The sequence below is a fragment of the Tachyglossus aculeatus genome, chromosome 5 (assembly GCF_015852505.1).
Source record: "Tachyglossus aculeatus isolate mTacAcu1 chromosome 5, mTacAcu1.pri, whole genome shotgun sequence".
Lineage (NCBI taxonomy): Eukaryota > Metazoa > Chordata > Mammalia > Monotremata > Tachyglossidae > Tachyglossus > Tachyglossus aculeatus.
The window spans coordinates 8,186,789-8,207,328 of record NC_052070.1 but is presented as its reverse complement, the minus strand read 5'-3'; the positions used below and the strand labels follow the sequence as shown (position 1 = coordinate 8,207,328).

Here is a 20,540-nt window from a genome sequence, read left to right as displayed (position 1 = left end):
CTGATCCCCCGCCCCCTCCGGACCCCGGGGTGGGACGATGTGGCCAGACCCCGTGGGCCGGGGTTGAGGGGTCCTTGGGGTGACCACCTGGGGAGAAGGACCCCGTGGGTGGAGAGTGGTCTGGGTGGGGGGTCTTGGGAGGGACCACCTGGGAGGAAAGACCCCATGGGTGGAGTGTGGTCTGGGTGGGGGGGTCGTCTGGATAGAAGGACCCCATGGGCTGAGGTTGGGGGGTCCCGGGGGGGACCACCTGGGGAGAAGGACCCTGTGGGCTGGGGTTGGGGGGTCCCAGAGGGCGGGAGGGAACCAGCTGGGGAGAAGGACCCCATGGGCCGGGGTTGGGGGGGTTCCAGGGGGAGCCACCTGGAGAGAAGGAGCCCATGGGTGGAGTGTGGTCTGGGTCGGGGGTCTCGGGAAGGACCACCTGGGAGGAAAGACCCCATGGGTGGAGTGTGGTCCGGGTGGGGGGGTCGTCTGGGTAGAAGGACCCCGTGGGCTGGGATTGGGGGGTCCTGGGGGGAACCATCTGGGGAGAAGGACCCTGTGGGCTGGGGTTGGGAATTCCCGGGGGGGACCATATGGGGAGAAGGACCCCATAGGCCGGGGTTGGGGGTGCCGGGGGGAGACCATGTGGGGAGAAGGACCCCGAAGGCCGGGGTTGGGGGGTGCCGGGGGGAATCACCTGGGGAGAAGGACCCCGTGGGTGGAGTGTGGCCCGGGTTGGGGGGGGGTCGTCTGGGTAGAGGGACCCCGTGGGCCGGGGTTGGAGGGGTCCCGGGGGGGAAAGCCTGGGGAGAAGGACCCTGTGGGCTGGAGTTGGGGGGTCCTGGGAGGAACCACCTGGGGAGAAGGACCCGATGGGTGGAGTGTGGTCTGGGTGGGGGCGTCGTCTGGGTAGAAGGATCGACCCCATGGGCTGGGGTTGGGGGGTCCTGGGGGGGACCACCTGGGGAGAAGGACCCCATGGGCGGAGGGTGTCCATGTGGTGGGTCATCCGGGCAGAAGGAGCCCGTGGGCCGGGGCGGCGTGGACCCCAGAGTCCCTTACCGCGGCGGTGGCGGGCGTGTGCAGGTGGACGACGCAGCGTACATCAGGTCTGGCGGCGTAGATGGCGGCGTGCAGGCGGAAGTCCACCGAGTCCACGGGGGCACTGCCACTGCCACCACTGCTGCCGCCCTCCACCACCTCACCCACGATGTTCACCTTCACCTGGGGGGCACGGGGGGGGAGGGGAGAAGCTCCTCGTTAGGGACGGCAGGAAAGAACCCCGAGACCCGCCTTCTGAGCCCAGCTCCACCACAGGCCCGTTGGGGACCTTGGCCAAGTAATGATAAGAAAAATTGGGCTACTTATTAAGTGCTTGCTAAATGCCAGGCACTGAGGGGGACGCGAGATCATCGGGTTGGACACAGTCCCTGTCCCACAGAGGCCTCACGGCCTTCTTAAGCGCTTAGTACAGGGCTCTGCACACAGTAAGCACTCAATAAATATGACTGATTGATTGATTGATCTCCGTTTTACAGATGAGGTCACTGAGGCACAGAAAAACGGCGGTATTCGCTAAGAGCTTACTGTGTGCCAGGCACCGTACTAAGCGCTGGGGTAGATAGAAGATCATCGGGTTGGACACAGTCCCTGTCGCACGTGGGGCTCGCAGTCTTCATCCCCATTTTCCAGAAGGGGAACCGAGGCCCAGAGAAGGGAAGCGACTTGCCCGAGGTCACAAAGCCGACAAGCGGCGGAGCCGGGACTGGAGCCCAGGTCTGTGCTCTTTCCACTAGGCCTCGCTGCTTCTCACTTTCCGCTTCTCCGGGCCTCGGTTTCCTCAGCTCTCAAATAATAACGATGGTATTTGTTAAGCGCTTACTCTGTGCCAAGCACTGTTCTGAGCGCTGGGGTAGATACAAGGTCATCAGGTTGTCCCAAGTGGGGCTCACAGTCTCAATCCCCGTTTTCCGGATGAGGTCACTGAGGCCCAGAGAAGTGAAGTGACTCGTCCAAGGTCGCCCAGCGGACAAGGGGAGGAGTCAGGATTAGAACCCATGACCTCTGACTCCGAGCCACTAGGCCATGGCAGTCAATTCCTGTCCTCCCTCCCCTGATAGGCTGGGAGCCCCACGTTGTACAGGGGCTGTGTCCTACCAGATGATCTTGTCTCCTCCCCAACGCTCAGCACAGTGCTTGGCACAGAATCAGTGCTCAAAAAGGGCCACAGTTGTTATTATTATTAAGTCACTTCACTTCTCCGTGCCTCAGGTCCCACATCTGTAGAATGGGATCCTGTTCTCCCTTCCCCTTAAACTGGGAGCTACGTTTGGGGCCAGGTGATCTTATATCTACCCCAGCGCATAGCACAGTGCTTGGCACATTGTAAGGGCGGCCACGAGAAGCAGCGTGGCTCAGTGGAAAGAGCCCGGGCTTTGGAGTCAGAGGTCATGGATTCAAATCCCGGCTCTGCCTATTGTCAGCTGTGTGACTTTGGGCAAGTCACTTCACTTCTCTGGGCCTCAGTGACCTCAACTGTAAAAAGGGGATGAAGACTCTGAGCCTCACGTGGGACAACCTGATCACCTTGTAACCTCCCCAGCGCTTAGAACAGTGCTTTGCACATAGTAAGTGCTTAATAAATGCCATCATCATTATTATTAAAGAAGACGAAGAAGAAGGAGAAGAAAGAGAAGAAGAAGAAGAAGAAGGAGAAGGAGAAGGAGAAGAAAAAGAAGGAGAAGGAGAAGGAGGAGGAGGAGAAGGAAGGGAGAAGGCGAAGGAGGAGAAGGAGGAGGAAGGGAGAAGAAAGAAGAAGAAGAAGAAGGAGAAGGAGGAGGAGAAGGAAGGGAGCAGAAAGAAGAAGAAGAAGAAGAAGAAGAAGAAGGAGAAGGAGAAGGAGAAGGAGGAGGAGGAGAATGAAGGGAGAAGAAAGAAGAAGAAGAAGGAGAAGGAGGAGGAGAAGGAAGGGAGAAGAAAGAAGAAGAAGAAGAAGAAGAAGAAGAAGAAGAAGAAGAAGAAGAAGAAGAAGAAGAAGAAGAAGAAGAAGAAGTATGAGGAGAAGGAGGAAGAAGAAGGAGAAGGAAGAAGGAGGAGGAAGAGGAGGAGAAGGAGGAAAAGGAGAAGGAGAAGGAAGGGAGAAGAAAGAAGAAGGAGAAGGAGGAAGGAGAAGAAGAAGGAAAAGGAAGAAGGAGGAGGAAGAGGAGGAGGAGGGGGAGAAGGAGAAGGAAGGGGAGAAGGAGGAGGAGAAGGAGAAGGAGGAGGAGAAGGAAGGGAGAAGAAAGAGGAGAAGAAGGAGAAGAAGGAAGAAGGAGGAAGAGGAGGAGGAGGAGAAGAAGGAGGAGAAGGAGAAAGAAGAAAGAGAAGGAGGAGGAGGAGGAAGAGGAGGAAGAGGAGGAGGAGGAGGTTTGGACGCTGGGAGAGGTCCAGAAGACCTAGGGAAGGCCTGCCCTAGGAAACGATCTTCACTTAGGTTTTGGGGGGTCTTTTAATAGTAATTTGTTAATAATAATGATGGTATTTGTTAAGTGCTTACTATGTGCAAAGCACTGTTCTAAGCACTGGGGGGGATACAAGGTGATCGGGTTGTAGCACAGGGGGCTCACAGTTTTCATCTGATAAGTGGCGGAGCGGGATTAGAACCCATGACCTCTGGCTCCCAAGCCCAGGCTCTTTCCACTGAGCCACGCTGCCAGGCCCTGTACTAAGCGCCGGGGTAGAGACAAGCTATTCAGGCTGGACCCAGTCCCTGTCCCACATGAGGTTCACAGTCTAATAATCCTTGGGGTGAGGAGGGATCCCGGCTCTGCCCCTTGTCTGCTGGGTGACCTTGGGCCAGTCACTTCACTTCTCTGGGCCTCAGTTCCCTCATCTGTAAAATGGGGATGAAGACCGTGAGCCCCATGTGGGGCAGGGACTGTGTCCAACCTGATTACCTTGAATCTACCCCAGTGTTTAGACAAGCACTTGGAACATAGCGAGCGCTTAACAAGTACCCTCATTGCCATTATTATTATTAACCCATTGATCTTGTATTTCCCCCAGCGCTTAGTACAGTGCCTGGCACATTTGAAGGGCTTAACAAGTATCATCATTGTCATCAACCTGATGATCTTGTACTTTCCCCAGTGCTTAGTAGAGAAGCAGTGTGGCTCAATGGAAAGAACCCGGGCTTTGGAGTCAGAGGTCATGGGTTCAAATCCCGGCTCCACCAATTGTCAGCTGGGTGACTCTGGGCAAGTCACTTCACTTCTCGGTGCCTCAGTGACCTCATCTGTAAAATGGGGATTAAGGCTGTGAGCCCCCTGTGGGACAACCCGATTGCCGTGTAACCTCTCCAGTGCTTTGCACATAGTAAGTGCTTAATAAATGCCATCATCATTATTATTCATCCTCATTTTACAGATGAGGGAACTGAGGCACAGAGAATAATAATAACAATAATAATGATGGTATTTGTTAAGTGCTTACTATGTGCCAAGCACTGTTCTAAGCACTGGGGTAGATACAAGATGATCAGGTTGTCCCATGTGGGACTCAGTCTTCATCCCCATTTTCCAGATGAGGGAACTGAGGCACAGAGAATAAATAAATAATAATTGCCATCATCATTATTATTATTATTATTATTATTACAGAGCCTGGCACATAGTAGCTGCTTAACAAGTACCATCGTTATCATTATTATTCTTAACCTGATGATCTTGTGTGTCCCCCAGCGCTTAGTACAGGGCTTGGCACATAATAAGCGCTTAACAAATGCCATAATTATCATTATTATTACTAACCCGATGATCTTGTGTGTCCCCCAGCGCTTAGTACAGGGCTTGGCATATAATAAGCACTTAACAAATACCATAATTATCATTATTATTACTAACCCGATGATCTTGTGTGTCCCCCAGAGCTTAGTACAGGGCTTGGCACATAATAAGCGCTTAACAAATGCCATAATTATCATTATTATTACTAACCCGATGATCTTGTGTGTCCCCCAGAGCTTAGTACAGGGTTTGGCACATAATAAGCACTTAACAAATGCCATAATTATCATTATTATTACTAACCCGATGATCTTGTGTGTCCCCCAGAGCTTAGTACAGGGCTTGGCACATAATAAGCGCTTAACAAATGCCATAATTATCATTATTATTACTAACCCGATGATCTTGTGTGTCCCCCAGCGCTTAGTACAGGGCCTGGCACATAGTAAGCGCTTAGAGAAGCAGCGTGGCTCAGTGGAAAAAGTAGGGGCTTGGGAGTCAGACGTCATGGGTTCTAATTCCGACTCTGCCACTGGTCTGCTGTGTGACCTTGGGCAAATCGCTTCACTTCTCTGGGCCTCAGTGACCTCATCTGGAAAATGGGGATGAAGACTGTGAGCCCCACGTGGGGCAACCTGATTACCTTGTATCTCCCCCAGTAGGTAGAACAGTGCTTGGCACATAGTAAGCGCTTACAAATACCACCATTATTATTAACAAATACCATCATTATCATTATTATTATTAACCCAATGATCTTGTGTATCCCCCCCGCCCGGCGGTTAGCAGAGGGCTCGGGGGATGAAGACTGTGATCCCCAAGTGGGACAACCTGATTACCTTGTATCTCCCCCAGTGCTTAGTACAGTGCTTGGCACATAGTAAGTGCTTAACAAATACCACCATTATTATTATTAACAGATACTGTCATTATCACTTTTATTATTAACCCAATGATCTTGTGTGTCTCCCCAGCGGTTAGCAGAGGGCCTGGGGGATGAAGACTGTGATCCCCAAGTGGGACAACCTGATTACCTTGTATCTCCCCCAGTGCTTAGTACAGTGCTTGGCACATAGTAAGCGCTTAACAAATACCACCATTATTATTATTATTAACAAATACTGTCATTATCATTTTTATTATTAACCCAATGATCTTGTGTGTCTCCCCAGCGGTTAGCAGAGGACCTGGGGGATGAAGACTGTGATCCCCAAGTAGGACAACCTGATTACCTTGTATCTCCCCCAGTGCTTAGTACAGTGCTTGGCACATAGTAAGTGCTTAACAAATACCACCATTATTATTATTATTATTAACAAATACTGTCATTATCATTTTTATTATTAACCCAATGATCTTGTGTGTCTCCCCAGCGGTTAGCAGAGGGCCTGGGGGATGAAGACTGTGATCCCCAAGTGGGACAACCTGATTACCTTGTATCTCCCCCAGTGCTTAGTACAGTGCTTGGCACATAGTAAGCGCTTAACAAATACCACCATTATTATTATTATTAACAAATACTGTCATTATCATTTTTATTATTAACCCAATGATCTTGTGTGTCTCCCCAGCGGTTAGCAGAGGACCTGGGGGATGAAGACTGTGATCCCCAAGTAGGACAACCTGACTACCTTGTATCTCCCCCAGTGCTTAGTACAGTGCTTGGCACATAGTAAGTGCTTAACAAATACCACCATTATTATTATTATTAACAGATACTGTCATTATCATTTTTATTATTAACTCAATGATCTTGTGTGTCTCCCCAGCGGTTAGCAGAGGGCCTGGAGGATGAAGACTGTGATCCCCAAGTGGGACAACCTGATTACCTTGTATCTCCCCCAGTGCTTAGTACAGTGCTTGGCACATAGTAAGTGCTTAACAAATACCACCATTATTATTATTAGCAGATAATATCATTATCATTTTTATTATTAACCCAATGATCTTGTGCGTCCCCCCCAGCGGTTAGCAGAGGGCCTGGCACACAGTAAGTGCTTTCCACATAGTAAGCGCTTAACAAGTGCCATCATTATTATTATTATTATTATTATAAGTGGTGGATGGGTGAGTCTCAGGGATGGGAGATGATGGGAGGTCGGAGGTCAGAGGTCGGAGGTCGGGGGTCGGGGGTGACTCACCAGGGTTGCAGCGGTGACGCCTGCACAGTGGAGTCCCGGGGGTCTGACGAGGAAGTGTCCCTGCTCCTTGCTGACCCGCACCTGAGGCCGGGACACAGACACGTCGCCTGTTGTACTTCCCAAGCGCTTAGTACAGTGCTCTGCACACAGTAAGCACTCAATACATATGATTGAATGAATGAATGAACGTCATCAGGGGGTGACACGAGCCACCTGCGCTCACCTTCTGCCCGATGCTCTGCCCAGCACCGGTGGGGGGGTGGGATCATCCCATCCCCATTTCACAGAGGAGGAAACTGAGGCCCACAGAAGGGAAGTCCACCCCTGGCCCACGTCCTGCCTCTGCCCTCCTCACAGACGCGTGGCTCGGCGGCAAGAGCCCGGGCTTGGGAGTCCGAGGTCGTGGGTTCTAATCCCAGCTCTGCCACTTGTCAGCTGTGTGACCTTGGGCAAGTCACTTCACTTCTCTGGGCCTCAGTTCCCTTATCTGGAAAATGGGGATGAAGACTGAGCCCCACGGGGGACAACCTGACTACCTTGGATCCCCCCCCCCAGCGCTTAGAACAGTGCTTGGCACACAGTAAGCACTTAACAAATACTATGAGAAGCAGCATGGCTTAGTGGCATGAACCCCAGCTTGGGAGTCAGAAGTCGCGGGTTCGAATTCCGGCTCCACCACTTGTCTGCTGGGTGACTTTGGGCAAGACACTTAACTTCTCTGGGCCTGTTACCTCATCTGTAAAATGGGGGGTGAAGACTGGGAGGCCCCTTGTGGGACAACCTGATCACCTTGGATCTCCCCCAGTGCTTAGAACAGTGCTTGACACATAGTAAGGGCTTAACAAATACCATTATTATTATTATTATTATTATTTGCCAAACTGGCTCTCTTCCCCCTTCAAATCCACGACGTGCTACGAAAAAGCCCCACCCATTCTGCACGCAGTAAGTGCTCAATAAAGACGATTGAGTGCATGAATGTCACGTGGCCGAACCCCGCCCGCCGTGACGTCATGTGGCCGCGCCCCGCCCCCTCCACGTGACGTGAGCCCCGCCCACCGTGGTGGGATGGGGACGGGCCCCGCCCACTGAGGCGTGATGAGGCCGAGCCCCAACCGCTGTGACGTAATGCGGTTGGGTTCCGCCCACTGTGACGTCATGGGGCCGGGCCCAACCGCTATGACGTCATGCCCCCCCCCCGGCTCGCTGTGACGTGATGCGGTCGGGCTCCGCCTGCTGTGACGTAATGAAACCAAGCCCTGCCCACTATGAGGTAATGGGGACGTGCCCCGCCCGCTGTGACATGATGCAGTCGGGCTCCATCCACTATGACGTGATGGGGCCGAGCCCCGCCCACTGTGACGTGTTCAGCCGGCCCCCACCCAGTGTGACGTGATGAGGGCGAGCCCCCGCCCGCTGTGACGTAATGCGGTCGGCCTCCGCCCACTGCAGGTGACGAGGACAAGCCCCGCCCATTGTGACGTAATGAGGACGAGCCCCAACCGCTGTGACGTAATGCAGTCGAGCGCCGTCCACTGTGAAGTCATGGGACCGAGCCCCAACCGCTGTGACGTCATGGGGCCGAGCCCCTGCTCGCTATGATGTAATGCAGTTGGGCTCCGCCTGCTGTGACGCAATGAAGCCAAGCCCCGCCCAGTGTAACATAATGGGGACGAGCCCCACCCGCTCTGACATGATGCGGTCGGGCTCCATCCACTATGACGTGATAGGGCCGAGACCCGCCCTCTGTGACGTAATGGGGTCGAGGCCCGCCCGCTGTGACGCGATGCGGGGGGCCTCCACCCAGTGTGACGTAATGCGGTCGGCCTCCGCCCACTGTCATGTGACGAGAACAAGCCCGTCCATTGTGACGTAGAGGACGGGCCCCGCCCGCTGTGACGTAATGACCGTCAGGCCCCGCCCCTGTGACGTGTGAGGCGGCCGAGCCCCCCTTCCCCCCGGCTCGCCGTGACGGGTGTGGCGAAGCCCCGCCCACCGTGACGTCATATGGCCAGGAAACCCCCCTCGCCGTGTGGCCTCGTCCACCGTGACGTCATGTGGCCAACCCCCCCATCGGCGTCCTGTGACGTAGTACGGCCGAGCCCCGCCCCCCGCCGGCGCCCCGCCCCCAGGGCCGGACCGTGGGGGAGCCCCGCCCCGCCCCCTGCTGGCCGTGACGTAGAGGTGCCCGAGCCCCGCCCACCGGTGACGTAGGTCCCCCTGGCCCCGCCCCCTCCGAGCCCCGCTCACCGTGACGTAGGCGTGTCCCAGCGCCGCCCAGCCGTGCAGGTCGAGGAGGCGGTGCAGGGCGGCCAGCTTGCAGCGCAGCTGCCGCTCCCCCTTGGCCAGCGGCGGCGTGTCGGAGCCCTGCAGGTCGTTGATGGGCGCCACCGTCGAGGGGCCTGCGGGCGGCACCGAGGAGCTGCGGGGCCCGCCAAGCCCGGCAGGCGGCGCCACACCGGTTCCCCCCCCTCCACACAACGCAGCGGCGCCACCTCCAGGCGGGACCCGGTGGCGCCCCCTCCTGGCGGGACTCGGTGCCACCCCCGAAAGGGGCAACGGCGCCCCCTCCTGGTGGGACACGGCGTGCCCTCCAGACGGGGCAACAGCGCCCCCTCCAGGCGGGACCCAGTGCCCAGACAAGGCAACAGCGCCCCCTCCAGGCGGGACCCAGTGGCCAGACAAGGCAACAGCGCCCTCTCCAGGCGAGACCCAGTGCCACCTCCGGACGGGGCAACGGCGCCCCCTCCAGGCGGGACACGGTGCTACCGCCAGGCAAGGCAACAGCGCCCCCTCCAGGTGGGACGCAGTGCCACCCCCAGACGGGGCAACAGCGCCCTCTCCAGGCGGGACACAGCGAGCCCTCCAAATGGGGCAACAGCGCCCCCTCCAGGCGGGACACTGCCCCCTCCAGGCGGGACACTGCCCCCTCCAGGCGGAACACTGCATGTCCTCCAGATGGGGCAACAGCGCCCCCTCCAGGCAGGACACGGTGCTACCTCCGGACAAGGCAACAGCGCCCCCTCCAGGCGGGACACTGCCACCTCCAGACAAGGCAACAGCGCCCCCTCCAGGCGGGACCCGGTGCCACCCCCGGACGGGGCGACGGCGCCCCCTCCTGGCGGGACTCGGTGCCACCCCCGAAAGGGGCAACAGCGCCCCCTCCTGGTGGGACACGGCATGCCCTCCAGACGCCCCCTCCAGGCAGGACACGGTGCTACCTCCGGACAAGGCAACAGCGCCCCCTCCAGGCGGGACACTGCATATCCTCCAAAAGGGGCAACAGCGCCCCCTCCAGGCGGGACACGGTGCTACCTCCAGACAAGGCAACAGCGCCCCCTCCAGGCGGGACACAGTGGAACCTCCTGACGGGTAAACAGCGCCCCCTCCAGGCGGGACATTGCATATCCTCCAAATGGGGCAACAGCGCCCCCTCAAGGCAGGACACGGTGCAACCTCCGGACAAGGCAACAGCGCCCCCTCCAGGCGGGACACGGTGCAACCTCCTGGCGGGGCAACAGCGCCCCCTCCAGGCGGGTCACAGCGCCCCCTCCAGACAAGGCAACAGCGCCCCCTCCAGGCGGGGCAACAGCGCCAAATCCTAAACCCAAATCCCCTTGTGGGCAGGAAATGTATCTCTCATACTGTTATATTGGCCTCTCCCCAGCGCTTAGTACAGTGCTGTGCACGCAGTAAGCCATCACTCAATACGGTTGACTGACTGACTTTCCCATCCTCGGGCGCCCTTCTTTGGCCTGCCCAAGCCCCCCTCTGCAAATCTCAGCTCCCCGGCCCCCTCCCCAGTCCCCGCGTACCGATGGGGGTGGTGGGGAAGACAGCGGGCGCAGAGGTGGCCATGAAGTCGGCGATCTGGCGCAGGGCCCAGATGTGAGACGACCTCCCTTTCTTCGTCTGCTCCTGGATCAGGCTCTCCAGCTCCTCCCTGAAAGACTAAATAATAATAATAATGATGATAATGATGGTATTTGTTAAGCGCTTACTTTGTGCCACGCACTGTTCTAAGTGCTGGTGGGGATACAGGGTGATCAGGTTGTCCCTCGTGGGGCTCACAATCTTAGTCCCCATTTTACAGATGAAGTCACTGAGGCCCAGAGAAGTGAAGTGACTTGCCCAAAGTCACCCAGCCGATAAGTGGTGGAGACGGGATTAGGACTCCCAAGCCCGGGCTCATTCATTCATTCATTCAATCGTATTTATTGAGCGCTTACTGTGTGCGGAGCACTGTACTAAGCGCTTGGGCTCCTTCCACTGAGCCACGCTGCCAGTCCATCACACCCTGGCGCCCCCCGGACACCCCCGCCCTACTCAGAGCCCCTCTAGGCTGACAGCTCCTTGTGGGCAGGGAATGGCCTAGTGGCAAGAGCCTGGGTTTGGGAGACAGAGGATGTGGGTTCTAATCCCTGCTCCGCCACTAGTCTGCTGGGGGACCTTGGGCAAGTCCCTTCACTTCTCTGGGCCTCAGTGACCTCATCTGTAAAATGGGGATGAAGACCGTGAGCCCCACGTGGGACAACCTGATCACCGTCTACCCCCACGCTTAGAACAGTGCATGGCACATAGTAAGCGCTTAACAAATACCATCATTATTATCATTCCATTGTACTCTCCCAAGCGCTCAGTACAGTCCTCTGCACACAGTAAGTGCTCAATAGATCCGATTGAATGAATCATCACACTCCAGACACTCCCGCCCTGCTCAGAACCCCATCCTGAGACCTCCCCCCCCGGACACCCCCTCTCTGCTCAGGCCCCCTGCCCATCATCATCATCAATCGTATTTATTGAGCGCTTACTGTGTGCAGAGCACTGTACTAAGCGCTTGGGAAGTACAAGTTGGCAACATATAGAGACAGTCCCTACCCAACAGTGGGCTCACAGTCGACACAGTCTAAAAGACTGCCCAGCTCACCCAGGAACCCCTGGAGCTCCCCCCCAACCCTTCCCCCGGGGTCTGGACACCCCTGCCCCTTTCAGCCCCTGGGCCGGGCAGTGGGCTCTCCCCGAAGCCCCCCCAGACCTTCCCAAGGCGTCCTCAAACCGCCCCCCACCCCACTCAATCCCTAGGGTGGGCTCCAGTCCCATCTCAGAGCCTGCTGAGACTCTCAGCCAACTCAGGTCCAGCCCAGGGAGGGGACTGTAAACTAGCTGTGGGCAGGGGATAGGGCTCCTCTCCCTTCTTCCCTCCCTAACTTCAACTGTTCGCTCTCCAATGACACCTTCCCCACCGCTTTCAAACACACGCCCCTGTCTTGCCTATCCTAAAAAAAAACACCCTCCTGTGACACCCCATCTCCCTCCTACCCTTCCTCTCCAAATGTCTTGAGCGAGTCATCTACACCTGCTGTCTCAAATTCCCCTCCTCCAATTTTCTCCAGTCCGACTTCCGTCCCCTTCGCTCCCACAGAAAGCGCCCTCTCCGAGGTCAGCGATGATCTCCCTCTCGCCAAATCCAACAGCCTCTGCTCCATCCTCATCCTCCCTGACTTTTCGGCCGCCTCTGACACTGTGGCCCACCCCCGCCCCCTGGAAACGTTATCCAACCTTGGATTCACTGATTCTGTCTTCTGGTTGAGCCCACTGTTGGGTAGGGACTGTATATGTTGCCAACTTGGACTTCCCAAGCGCTTAGTCCAGTGCTCTGCACACAGTAAGCGCTCAATAAATACGATTGATTGATTGATTGATTGGTTCTCCTCATCTCCCTGGCCTTTAATTCTCCTTCTCCTTCATGGGCTCCTCTCCTGCCTCCCACCCCCTCACTGAGGGGGTCCCTCAAGGTTCAGTTCTGGGTCCCCTTCTAGTCTCCATCTCCACCCGCTCCCTTGGAGAACTCATTATCAATCGTATTTATTGAGCGCTTACTATGTGCAGAGCACTGTACTAAGCGCTTGGGAAGTACAAATTGGCAACATATAGAGACAGTCCCTACCCAACAGTGGGCTCACAGTCTAAAAGGGAGTCTCATCCCACTCCCACGGCTTCAACTCCCACCTCTACTTGGATGATTCCCAAATCTCCATCTCCAGCCCCGATCTCTCTCCCTCTCTCCAGTCTCGCATCTCCTCTTGCCTTACAGAGGCAGTGAGTGCTCAATAAATGTGATTGATTGAATGAATGGATGAATAGGTGGGTAGGTGGGTAGATGGGTGGATGGATGGGTGGCTGGATGGGGGGATTTTCTTGTGAAATTTTCAGTGGCGCTCCTGACCGGACTCTGCAGGACCATGGTCACGCGCTTCTTCTGCTCCATCATGTTGAAGTCCTGGCGCAGGCCGGCCGCCGTGTTGCGCAGCCGCAGGTAGTCGCGGGCCTCCTCCGAGAAGCGGTGGTCCGAGGGGCGCTGCCCCGCCGGGGACGAGGCCTCCTCGGGGCCCGGGTCTTCTCCGCTCATTCTGCGGGCGGTGGGCACTGGGCGCTCGCTCCTGTGACCTGCTGAGTCGTCGACAAGGTGTTAAACTTCATGCCCTTCGGCTCATCGCTTCCTGCGCATCAGGCAGAAACTCCTCACCCTGGGCTTCCAGGCTGTCCATCCATCCATCCCCTCGCCCCCTCCTACCTCACCTCCCTTCTCTCCTTCTCCAGCCCAGCCCGCACCCTCCGCTCCTCCGCCGCTAATCTCCTCACCGTTAGGCCTCGTTCTCGCCCGTCCCGCCATCGACCCCCGGCCCACGTCCTCCCCCGGGCCTGGAATGCCCCCAATCCCTCTGCCCATCCGCCAAGCTCGCTCTCTTCCTCCCTTCAAGGCCCTGCTGAGAGCTCACCTCCTCCAGGAGGCCTTCCCACACTCAGCCCCTTCCTTCCTCTCCCCCTCGTCCCCCTCTCCATCCCCCCATCTTACCTCCTTCCCTTCCCCACAGCACCTGTATATATGTATATATGGTTGTACATATTTATTACTCTATTTATTTATTTATTTTACTTGTACATATCTATTCTACTTATTTTATTTTGTTAATATGTTTGGTTTTGTTCTCTGTCTCCCCCTTCTAGACTGTGAGCCCACTGTTGGGTAGGGACTGTCTCCATATGTTGCCAATTTGTACTTCCCAAGCGCTTAGTACAGTGCTCTGCACATAGTAAGCGCTCAATAAATATGATTGATGATGATGGTGATCGCAGATGCATTCAATCATATTGATGGAGCGCTTACTGTGTGCAGAGCACTGGCCTGAGCGCTTGGGAAGTACAGTTCAGCAACAGAGACAATCCCTCTTTTGTCCCAACATCCCAACAGAGGGACAATCTCCCCCTCCTCCCCATCCCCTCTGCCTTACCTCCTTCCCCTCCCCACAGCACCTGTATATATGGATATATGTCTGCACGTATTTATTAATAATAATAATAATAATGATGGCGTTTGTTAAGTGCTTACTATGTGCAAAGCACTGTTCTAAGCGCTGGGGGGATACAAGATGATCAGGTTGGCCCCCGTGGGGTTCACAGAGTCTTCATCCCCATTTTACAGATGAGGGAACTGAGGCTCAGAGAAGTGACTTGCCCAAGGTCCCACAGCAGACGTGGCGGAGCCGGGATTCGAACCCATGACCACTGACTCCCAAGCCCGTGCTCTTTCCATTGAGCCACGCTGCACTACTCTATTTATTTATTCTACTCTATTTATTACTCTATTTATTTTATCCGTACGTATTTATTCTATTTATTTTATTTTGTTAATATGTTTTGTTTTGTTGTCTGTCTCCCCCTTCTAGACTGTGAGCCCGCTGTTGGGTAGGGACCGTCTCTATCTGTTGCCAACTTGTACTTCCCAAGCGCTTAGTCCAGTGCTCTGCACACAGTAAGCGCTCAATAAATACGGTTGAATGAATGAATGCATCCCTGCCCAACAATGGGCTCACAGTCTAGGCACAGGTCAGCCACACAGCGTGGCTTAGTGGAAAGAGCCCGGGCTTTGGGAGTCAGAGATCGTGGGTTCAAATCCTGGCTCCTCCACTTGTCAGCTGTCTGACTTTGGGCAAGTCAGTTCACTTCTCTGTGCCTCAGTTCCCTCATCTGTAAAATGGGGATTAAACCTGTGAGCCCCCCGTGGGACAACCTGATCACCCTGTATTCCCCTCAATGCTTAGAACAGTGTTTTGCACATAGTAAGCACTTAACAAATACCACTATTATTATTATTATTCTCTGGGCCTCAGTTCCCTCATCTGTCAAATGGGGATGAAGACTGTGAGTCCCACGTGGGACAACCTGATCATCTTATATCTACCCCAGCGCTTAGGACAGTGGTTGGCACATAGTAAGCGCTTAACAAATACCATCATTATTATTATTATTATGTGCAGAACACTGGGTTGGATGCCTACTGTGTGCAGAGCACTGGGCTGGGTGCCGATAACCAAACAGGTGCATACTATGTGTGTGGCACCTGGCCAGATGCCTACCTTGTACAGGGCACTGTACTGACCGCTTGGGAGCATAAAGATGGCATTTATTAAGCGCTTACTATGTGCAAAGCACTGTTCTAAGCGCTGGGGAGGTTACAAGGTGAACAGGTTGTCCCCCGTGGGGCTCACAGTCTTCATCCCCATTTTACAGATGAGGTCACTGAGGCCCAGAGAAGTGAAGTGACTTGCCCAAAGTCACCCAGCTGACAATTGGCTGAGCTGGGATTCGAACCCATGACCTCTGACTCCAAAGCCCAGGCTCTTTCCACTGAACCACGCTGCTTCTCTAATAAATAAATATGATTTAAATAAATAAATAAATACATAAATACGGTCAACTGGTTGATCATCGTTACTGGTATTAATCAATGAATGGGTTTTTTGAGCACTTACTACAGTGCAGAGCCCCTTTGACACCTGTCTACTTTTTTATGATGGCATTTATTAAGTGCTTACTATGTGCAAAGCACTGTTCTAAGCACTGGGGAGGTTACAAGGTGATCAGATTGTCCCACGGGGGGCTCACAGTCTTTTCCCCATTTTCCAGATGAGGTCACCGAGGCCCAGAGAAGTGAAGTGACTTGCCCAAAGTCACACAGCTGACAATTGGCAGAGCCGGGATTTGAACCCAGGACCTCTGACTCCAAAAGCCCGGGCTCTTTTCCACTGAGCCACATAGTCTTGTTGTCTGTCTCCCCCTTCTAGACTGTGAGCCCGTTGTTGGGTAGGGACCGTCTCTAGATGTTGCCGACTTGGACTTCCCAAGCGCTTAGCACAGTGCTCTGCACACAGTAAGCACTCGATAAATACGATCGAATGAATGAATAAGGCCTGGGGAGATGGTAATACAGAGTTGGTAATAATAATAATAATAATAATAATAAAGATGGTATTTGTTAAGCGCTTGCTAGGTGCCAAGCACTGTTCTAAGTGCTGGGATAGACATGAGGTGATCAGGTTGTCCCACGTGAGGCTCACAGTCTTCATCCCCATTTTACAGATGAGATAACCGAGGCCCAGAGAAGTGAAGCGACTTCCCCAAAGTCACACAGCTGACAAGTAGAGGAGCCGGGATTAGAACCCACAACCTCTGACTCCCAAGTTCATTCATTCATTCATTCCATCGTATTTATTGAGCGCTTACTGTGTGCAGAGCACTGGACTAAGCTCTTGGGAAGTCCAAGTCGGCAACATAGAGAGACGGTCCCTACCCAACAGCGGGCTCACGGTCTAGAAGGGGGAGGCAGACATGCTCTTTCCACTAAGCCATGCTGAGCTTACAGTCTAGAAAGGGGAGATAGACATCAGTAAAAAAAAAAAAAGTAATTTTAAAATACATCATCATCATCATCAATCGTATTTATTGAGCGCTTACTATGGGCAGAGCACTGTACTAAGCGCTTGGGAGGTACAAATCGGCAACATATAGAGACAGTCCCTACCCAACAGTGGGCTCACAGCCTAAAAGGGGGAGACAGAGAACAAAACCAAACATACTACCAAAATAAAATAAATAGAATAGATATGTGCAAGTAAAAGAAAGAAATAAATAGAATAAATAAATAGAATAAATAAATAAATGAATAGAATGAATAAATAAATAGAATAAATAAATAAATAAATAAATAGAATAAATGAATAAATAAATAGAATAAATAAATAAATAGAATGAGTAAATAAATGGAATAAATAAATAAATAAACAGAACAAACAAATAAATAGAATAAATAAATAAATAGAATAGATAAATAAATAGAATAAATAAATAAATAGAATAAATAAATAAATAAATAAATAGAATAAATAAATAAATAAATAAATAGAATAAATAAATAAATAAATAAATAGAATAAATAAATAAATGAATGAATGAATGAATGAATGAATAGTAAATGAATAAATAAATAAATACATAATCCATAGATTAGTACATAAGTGCTGGGGGGATGAGAGTGGGGCAAATAACCATTTAATAAGAGAAGCAGCATGGCCTGGTGGAAAGAATATAGGCTTTGGAGTCAGGACAGTAGGTTCTAATCCTAGCTCAATCACATAATAAGAAGAAGAATCGTCATTATTGTTGTTGGAATTATTATTTTTATGGTATTTGTTAGGTGCTTACTATGTCAAGCACTGTGCTAAGCGTCCAGGTAAATGCAAGTGAATCAAGTCAGGCACAGTTGCCAGTCCCACATGGGGCTCCCGGTCAAAGAGGGTGGGGGGAGAACAGGCCTCTTATCTCAACTTTACAGATGTGGAAACTGAGGCCCAGAGAAGTGATGTGACTTGTCCCGGGTCACCCAGCGGGCAAGTGACGGAGCTGGGATGGGAACCCACGTCATTCATTCATTCAATCGTATTTATTGAGCGCTGACTGTGTGCAGAGCACTGGACTAAGCGCTTGGGAAGTCCAAGTTGGCAACATATAGAGACGGTCCCTACCCAACAGCGGGCTCACAGTCTAGAAGGGGGAGACAGACAACAAAACAAAGCATATTAACAAAATAAAATAAATAGAATATGTACTTAGAACAGTGCTCCAGCGCTTAGAACAGTGCTTTGCGCATAGTAAGTGCTTAATAAATGCCATTATTATTATTATTACAAGTAAAATAAATAAATAGAGTATACATCCTTCTGCTTCCCAAGCCCGGGCTCTACCCACCAGGACACACGATTCACTGTGCTTTTCTGTACCTACGTTTCCTCATCTGTAAAATGGAGTTGCATTATTTGCTCTCCCTCCCCACTGTTAATAATAATAATAATAATAATAATAATAATAATAATGACATTTATTAAGCGCTTACTATGTGCAGAGCACTGTTCTAAGCGCAGGGGAGGTTACAAGGTGATCAGGTTGTCCCCGGAGGGGCTCACAGTCTTCATCCCCGTTTTCCAGATGAGGTAACTGAGGCCCAGAGAAGTGAAGTGACTTGCCCAAAGTCACACAGCTGATGGAGCCGGTATTTGAACCCATTACCTCTGACTCCAAAGCCCGGGATAATAATAATAATAATAATGGCATTTATTAAGCGCTTACTATGTGCAAAGCACTGTTCTAAGCACTGGGGAGGTTACAAGGTAATCAGGTTGCCCCACAGGGGGCTCACAGTCTTAATTCCCATTTTCCAGATGAGGGAACTGAGGCACAGAGAAGTGAAGTGACTTGCCCAAAGTCACACAGCTGACAATCGGCAGAGCCGGGATTTGAACCCATGACCTCTGACTCCAAAGCCCGGGCTCTTTCCACTGAGCCACGCTGCTTCTCTGTGGCCCGTGTGGGACAAGGATTGGGTCCGATTTCATTGTGTCGGAATTACCCGAGGATTTAGAACAGCATTCAATACATAGTAAGCACTTAACAAATACCACAATTAGTAGTATTAACAGCATTTAATAAGTGTGTCAAGCACTGGACAAGGAGAATAATAATAATAATAACAACGATGGCATTTGTCAAGCGCTTACTATGTGCAAAGCACTGTTCTAAGCGCTGGGGAGTATACAAGGTGATCAGGTTGTCCCACTTGGGGCTCACAGTCTTCATCCCCATTTTACAGATGAGGGAACTGAGGCCCAGAGAAGTGAAGTGACTTGCCCAAAGTCACCCAGCTGACAGTGGGTGGAGCCGGGATTTGAACCCATGACCTCTGACTCCAAAGCCCGGGCTCTTTCCACTGAGCCACGCTGCTTCTCGTGAAGCAGCATGGCCTAGTGGCTACGGCCTGGGCCTGGGAGTAGGATGGTCATGGGTTCTAATTCCGACTCCACCGCCTGTCTGCTGTGTGGCCTTGGGCAAGTCACGTCACTTCTCTGGGCCTCGTCTGTAGAAGGGGGACTGAGACTGTGAGTTCCACATGGGATAGGGAAAGCGTCCAACTCGGTTTGCTTGTATCCACTCCAGCGCTTAGTACAGTGCCTAGCACCAAGTGAGTGCTTAACAAATACCGCAACTGGAGAAGCAGCGTGGCGTAGTGGAAAGAGCCCGGGCTTGGGATTCAGAAGTTGTGGGTTCTAATCCCGCCTCCGCCACTTGTCAGCTGTGTGACTTTGGGCAAGTCATTTCACTTCTCTGGGCCTCAGTGACCTCATCTGGAAAATGGGGATTAAGTCCGTGAGCCCCACGTGGGACAACCCGATGACGTTGTATCTACCCCAGCGCTTAGAACAGTGCTTGGACACATAGTAAGCGCTAAACAAATACCAACATTATTATTATTATCATCAATCGTATTTATTGAGCGCTTACTGTGTGCAGAGCACTGTACTAAGCGCTTGGGAAGTACAAGTTGGCAACATATAGAGACAGTCCCTACCCAACAGTGGGCTCAGTTCCACGTGGGACAGGGACTGTGTCCAACTCGATTTGCTTGTATCCTCCCCAGCGCTTAGTATAGTGCCCAGCGTGAACTAAGTGCTTAACAAATACCACAATTATTACCACAATTATTATTCACCCCGGGGTTTAGCACACTGCTCGATATATACTAAGCACTTAACAAATACCACAGTTATTACCACAATTATTTTTCACTCCAGGGTTTAGCACACTGCTCGATATATAGTAAGCACTTAACAAATACCACAATTATTACCACAATTATTATTCACCCCAGGGTTTAGCACACTGCTCGATATATAGTAAGCACTTAACAAATACCACAATTATTACCACAATTATTTTTCATTCCAGGGTTTAGCACACTGCTCGACATATAGTAAGCACTTAACAAATACCACAATTATTACCACAATTATTATTCACCCCAGGGTTTAGCACACTGCTCGATATATAGTAAACACTTAAATACCACAATTATTACCACAATTATTATTCACCCCAGGGTTTAGCACACTCCTCGATATATAGTAAGCACTTAACAAATGCCACAATTATTACCACAATTATTATCACCCCAGGGTTTAGCACACTGCTCGATATATAGTAAGCACTTAACAAATGCCACAATTATTACCACAATTATTATCACCCCAGGGTTTAGCACACTGCTCGATATATAGTAAGCACTTAACAAATGCCACAATTATTACCACAATTATTATCACCCCAGGGTTTAGCACACTGCTCGATATATAGTAAGCACTTAACAAATACCACAATTATTACCACAATTATTATTCACCCCAGGGTTTAGCACACTGCTCGATATATAGTAAGCACTTAATAAATACCACAATTATTACCACAATTATTATTCACCCCG

General features: G+C 52.1%; 1 protein-coding gene across 1 annotated transcript in view; it reads right to left on the bottom strand.

Moving 5' to 3' along the window:
* Positions 1 to 20,540, bottom strand: part of ADD2 (adducin 2) — a 161,423-nt gene that overhangs the window by 66,077 nt on the left and 74,806 nt on the right. The window contains exons 3-7 of the mRNA XM_038747162.1: positions 13,119 to 13,339; positions 10,705 to 10,840; positions 9,140 to 9,291; positions 6,890 to 6,970; positions 1,048 to 1,209 (exon numbers count right to left, since the gene is read on the bottom strand). Coding sequence (XP_038603090.1) covers positions 1,048 to 1,209; positions 6,890 to 6,970; positions 9,140 to 9,291; positions 10,705 to 10,840; positions 13,119 to 13,301 — 714 coding nt within the window. The 5' untranslated portion in view covers positions 13,302 to 13,339. The remainder of the gene's footprint in view (positions 1 to 1,047; positions 1,210 to 6,889; positions 6,971 to 9,139; positions 9,292 to 10,704; positions 10,841 to 13,118; positions 13,340 to 20,540) is intronic.